Source organism: Arachis hypogaea, chromosome 16, assembly GCF_003086295.3.
Source record: "Arachis hypogaea cultivar Tifrunner chromosome 16, arahy.Tifrunner.gnm2.J5K5, whole genome shotgun sequence".
In the NCBI taxonomy this organism is placed as follows: domain Eukaryota; kingdom Viridiplantae; phylum Streptophyta; class Magnoliopsida; order Fabales; family Fabaceae; genus Arachis; species Arachis hypogaea.
In genome coordinates this window covers 100,680,326-100,686,385 of record NC_092051.1, presented here as the reverse complement: position 1 = coordinate 100,686,385, position 6,060 = coordinate 100,680,326, and the positions used below count along the sequence as shown (strand labels likewise).

Here is a 6,060-nt window from a genome sequence, read left to right as displayed (position 1 = left end):
TATATTCCTTTTCATTAATATGTGTATACCATTACCTGTCTCCACACAGATCTTTGATTTTTCCTTTGTCATGGTCACTCATCATCTAATTATGGTGCACCCTAATTATGCCTAATGACTTTTTTGTTTTCCACCTTTAGGCCCGTTGCCTATCACTTATAGGAGACTGAACTTCCCATCCCTCATCGCAAAGCACTTCCTTCCCCGAAAGATAATAACGAAACTTAAAACTAACTATTAGTAATGTGTTTGGAAATTTTTTATTAGTATCATAACATTGGATTTATTCACTCTAAGACTGGAACCATTAAGTGTGTGTTTGGATTTCAGTTTGCAAAGGTGCGTTTGCTTAAAATTGATTTTACAAATTGATTTTGATGAAAAGTAAGTTTGGGTTAACGTGATTTATGTTTGGCAATATTTGTATCAAAATTGATTTTTACCTGTACTCTTTAATTTAGTATTATCTTGGACTATAAATTTTCACTATTTATGGCTCCTGTTATTTATAATTAATTTTTTAGTTATTTTGTCTTTTTTATAGGATCATAGTTTATATTATACAAAATTTTGATAATAAACGTAATAAATAATAATTACAATCACAAATTTTACAAAGTCAAAATAAAAAAAATTAGTATAAAACAAAGATATAGTACATCAAACAATAGGAAAAAAAATCATACAGATAAAAAATAATAAAAATTTCATAAAACCAACAACATATATCATATGAACAAAAAAATACAATAAAAATTAAATAAAATTTAATTGAATAAAAAAATAAAAAATTTCATACACAACATAAATACAATGTAATAAAAGATAGAAAAAAAAGGAATTGATATGAACAAAAAATAGTAAAAAAATCAGAAAAATTAACACTGGACCGTGCGCATTGAACCGGAAACCGGCAAACCATAAACAAGATACACGAAGCCGTTCACTAAAAGACCTAGCGATCAAACCGCGAACCCTAAACCGTTAACATTGAACCGAAAACCGCCTAACGATAAACCATAGACACAGAACCATTCATGATAAGACCTACTGACTAACTCGTACACATTGAACCGTACACGTTGAACCGGAAACCGCCAAACGAAAAACCAGAGGCACAGAACCATTCACCATAAGACCTAACGACTAAACCGTACACATTGAAGCAGAAACCGCCATACAATAAACCATTAGCACGAAACCGTTCACTCTAAGGCCTATTCACTATAACCGTACACACTGGACCGTGCGCATTGAACCGGAAACCGGCAAACCATAAACAAGATACACGAAACCGTTCACTAAAAGACCTAGCGATCAAACCGCGAATCCTAAACCGTACACATTGAACCGGAAACCGCCAAACGAAAAACCAGAGGCACAGAACCATTCATGATAAGACCTACCGACGAAACTGCGAACCCTAAACCGTACACATCGAATGGGAAACTGCCAAACAATAAACCGTCGGCACGAAGACCATTCAGTCTGAGATCTAGTTGCTAGACCGGACACACTGGACCGTGCACATTGAACCGGAAACCGGCAAACCATAAACAAGATACACGACGCCGTTCACTAAAAGACCTAGCGATCAAACCGCGAACCCTAAACCGTTAACATTGAACCGGAAACCGCCTAACGATAAACCATAGACACAGAACCATTCATGATAAGACCTACTGACTAACTCGTACACATTGAACCGTACACGTTGAACCGGAAACCGCCAAACGAAAAACCAGAGGCACAGAACCATTCACCATAAGACCTAACGACGAAACCGCGAACCCTAAACCGTACACGTTGAAGCAGAAACCGCCATACAATAAACCATTAGCACGAAACCGTTCACTCTAAGGCCTATTCACTATAACCATACACACTGGACCGTGCGCATTGAACCGAAAACCGGCAAACCATAAACAAGATACACAAAGTCGTTCACTAAAAGACCTAGTGATCAAACCGCGAATCCTAAACCGTACACATTGAACCGGAAACCGCCAAACGAAAAACCAGAGGCACAGAACCATTCATGATAAGACCTACTGACGAAACTGCGAACCCTAAACCGTACACATCGAATGGGAAACTGCCAAACAATAAACCGTCGGCACGAAGACCATTCAGTCTGAGATCTAGTAGCTAGACCGGACACACTGGACCGTGCGCATTGAACCGGAAACCGGCAAACCATAAACAAGATACACGAAGCCGTTCACTAAAAGACCTAGCGATCAAACCGCGAACCCTAAACCGTTAACATTGAACCGGAAACTGCCTAACGATAAATCATAGACACAGAACCATTCATGATAAGACCTACTGACTAACTCGTACACATTGAACCGTACACGTTGAACCGAAAACCGCCAAACGAAAAACCAGAGGCACAAAACCATTCACCATAAGACCTAACGACGAAACCGCGAACCCTAAACCGTACACGTTGAAGCAGAAACCGCCATACAATAAACCATTAGCACGAAACCGTTCACTCTAAGGCCTATTCACTATAACCGTACACATTGGACCGTGCGCATTGAACTGGAAACTGGCAAACCATAAACAAGATACACGAAGTCGTTCACTAAAAGACCTAGCGATCAAACCGCGAACCCTAAACCGTACAAATTGAACTGGAAACTGCCAAACGAAAAACTAGAGGCACAGAACCAATCATGATAAGACCTACCGACGAAACTGCGAACCCTAAACCGTACACATCGAATGGGAAACCGCCAAACAATAAACCGTCGGCACGAAGACCATTCAGTCTGAGATCTAGTAGCTAGACCGGACACATTGAACCGTGCGCATTGAACCAGAAACTGGCAAACCATAAACAAGATACACGAAGCCGTTCACTAAAAGACCTAGCGATCAAACCGCGAACCCTAAACCGTTAACATTGAACCGGAAACCGCCTAACGATAAACCATAGACACAGAACCATTCATGATAAGACCTACTGACTAACTCGTACACATTGAACCGTACACGTTGAACTGGAAACTGCTAAACGAAAAACCAGAGGCACAGAACCATTCACCATAAGACCTAACGACGAAACCGCGAACCCTAAACCGTACACGTTGAAGCAGAAACTGCCATACAATAAACCATTAGCACGAAACCGTTCACTCTAAGGCCTATTCACTATAACCGTACACACTGGACCGTGCGCATTGAACCGGAAACCGGCAAACCATAAACAAGATACACGAAGCCGTTCACTAAAAGACCTAGCGATCAAACTGCGAATCCTAAACCGTACACATTGAACCGGAAACCGCCAAACGAAAAACCAGAGGCACAGAACCATTCACTATAGTTTTCCACTTTTTATATATTATTTTTATTTTGGTCTATAAATATTATATTAAATTTATTAGAGAATTAATTAGTAACATCTATTCAGTTATGTAAATTAAAATGATAATGTAGTATACAAAAATTATTACTGCATATGGTAAATAACCTGTTATGATTCATATAGAATATGGCGAGGTTTACGCAATTAAATTTCAATTTCGCCTTACTAGATAAACTTATCACATGTTTTTTTCAAGAAGAAACTATAAACCGCACCTAGTGGTATCAATAAAATCATATACATGTATAGAATGTAATTAAGGCCAATAAATAATATTCCAATTAGGTAGGTGATGGTTAGTCTAGGACTACGAGCAAGAAGATGGTGCAATAAAGTGGAGACCATGCTGCATGACTACAAGAAGGAGGAAATGAGTTGGTGGTCTAAGCATAAAAAACTACAACTACAAACTATATACTTACAAATTCTAACCCATACAACATGGATACTAGAAGGAAGCCCTCAACCATGGCAATCGAATGTTTGGAAATGTTCCATGGAATCGATCGAACTGCATTCAGGATGCTGACGCAAGTCCTTCACCGCGAAGTTAAACAGTCCCTGATGGTCATGGCATTTCTATTGTCACTGGAGACAATGAGACTGAATGGTATTGTGCAAACAACCATAAAAAATGAAGGCTGGTTTATGAACAGTCTTGCCGATGAATGTGTCATCTGTTTGCAATGCCTACTATCTCAGGAGTTGTCTGGGGTTGTGGAAAAGTCCAGAAAACTCGAAACCCTCGGACACGTGCTGAAAATTGATCTCACGTTATACCAGGTTCATAGGATGAGATCGATCCTCCTAACTCTAATTCCCGATACCCTATCAACCATTTGCGCTAGAATTCTAGGCGACATAACGATGGATACGGTGTGGTTGGAGTACCAGAGGACTCCTAAAGAACTACCGGGTTTCAACACACAGGACCAGTGCATATCGGTTGCACCAGAGGCATCGAGTAGACATAACGATGGCCGAGGAATGCATATGCAACAAGGAGGAAGGCAAACTGAGCAAGATAAGGGAAAGTAGAAGTACGTCTGCAAGGAGCTGGATGACGCGGAACGTCCAAAGACACTGACCGTATGCTTCGGTCGAGAGTCCATGCCAACTGCAGAGGGCATTGCTGAGTTTTTCTGCAACATGTTTGGTCATGTGGTTCAAAGGGTGACAGTCATGCCTCGGAGGGACAAAGAATCGGGTGATTTTGCTTTCGTTCTTTTCAACGACGCATCAATCCCCCGCATTATCATGGGGGACAAAAATGTCGTTCATCATACGATACAAGGCATGAAATGTTGGATCAGATGGTGGACAGGAACACATTATCGCTGTGTGAATTAGTCATACAATATACGATAAAGGTTAGTTTCTTTTTTTCAAAATAATCTAGTTCCAACAGAATCTTTACTTGTTAAGGGAGATGAAATATACGTTGTAGGCTCATTTTTAATATCCAAGTTAGATTATCTTTCCATGTTACTTGATTCTGTTGATAGAATCTTGATCAATCCGGTTCCTTATTCGGATGTGGTCATGAAGTTTAAATTGGAAATAACAGACCCTACGACCATTAATTAAGTTAATGTCGTTTGGAGTCCTTCACCATGTACCTCCCAAACACAAGATATTATTATGTACTTGGACTTACTGGGACTAACGTAGGAGATATAGCAGGAATGTTTTTTCAACTATATTACTTGAAGTTCACCCTTTTTAGTTGGTCATTTTAAATTCGGACTGGTGTATGTGGTAGACAATTTGTGTATAAGTTTTAATTTTATTCGTGGGCCCTAAAGGTGTTGTTAGGAAAAAAAATCTTTTTTAAAACGTCAAGGACTATACACTATGACCAAAAATTCTAAATGACATTTAAGTGGGCCCGTGAGAATGTAGTTGTTTTGGAAATATAGTACGTTTCTTTTTTTTTTCTTGACTTTTTTGAAAACCCAAAACCGGGAGAGTGCTGCAACTTAAAAATAACAAAGTTAAGAAATCAAATAAACCCAGCATTCTTGAGGGAATACAATATTGTGACGATTATTTTGTTATGGCCACAAACAAATCTTAAACAAGAAGAATAGTTAAACCTCTAAAATCATTTTCATGGTAAAACTGATTTTTTAACAGTTAACCGAAATTTTTTTTCATCTTTAATGCTTAACATAATCCATTGTTTTCCCACATACTAATGTTATCATATATGTTACGTGCGTATAGGATCATTTGCATTCAGTAGCATTGTATTTGTATGCTGTAGCAGTCAATATCTAGTCGATACACTGCTGATAACCAAACATAGACGCAATAAAATAGAAAGCAACATACGCACCATAAATACAAACCATAGTATATCACAACTGATCACCAAATGTCAAACACATTACATCACATACAAAATAACACATTAAGGATAACATTTTGATTAATTACACTACACAGGAAAGTTTATAGGTCTGCATAAATCTGTTAATTTGACCCCTGGTTGACAAACGATTCAGGAGAGGTCTGGGGTCGCTGTCGCTTACTAGGACCTGCCTCAGCCCCCCACCATGTTGCCTCTTGTTTACACTGTAGTTGAGTTGAAAAAACTTAGGCAGAAAACATGAAAACATGAGAAATTAGACCAGAAAATAATGGTCCATTGTTACTCACCCTGACTGCTGAGTATCGAA

At 38.8% G+C, this 6,060-nt stretch overlaps 1 protein-coding gene across 1 annotated transcript; it reads left to right on the top strand.

Annotated features, from left to right (window-relative positions):
* The first annotated feature begins 3,820 nt into the window (after window positions 1-3,820).
* Window positions 3,821-4,417, top strand: LOC112757282 (uncharacterized). Its single transcript, XM_025805877.1, has one exon. It carries the CDS (start codon window positions 3,821-3,823, stop codon window positions 4,415-4,417), a length of 597 nt encoding a protein of 198 aa, XP_025661662.1.
* Window positions 4,418-6,060: the final 1,643 nt, after the last annotated feature.

Bases quoted from the DNA above. Each gene is read 5' to 3' on its own strand.
- LOC112757282 (XM_025805877.1), top strand. From the start codon at position 3,821: ATGGATACTAGAAGGAAGCCCTCAACCATGGCAATCGAATGTTTGGAA.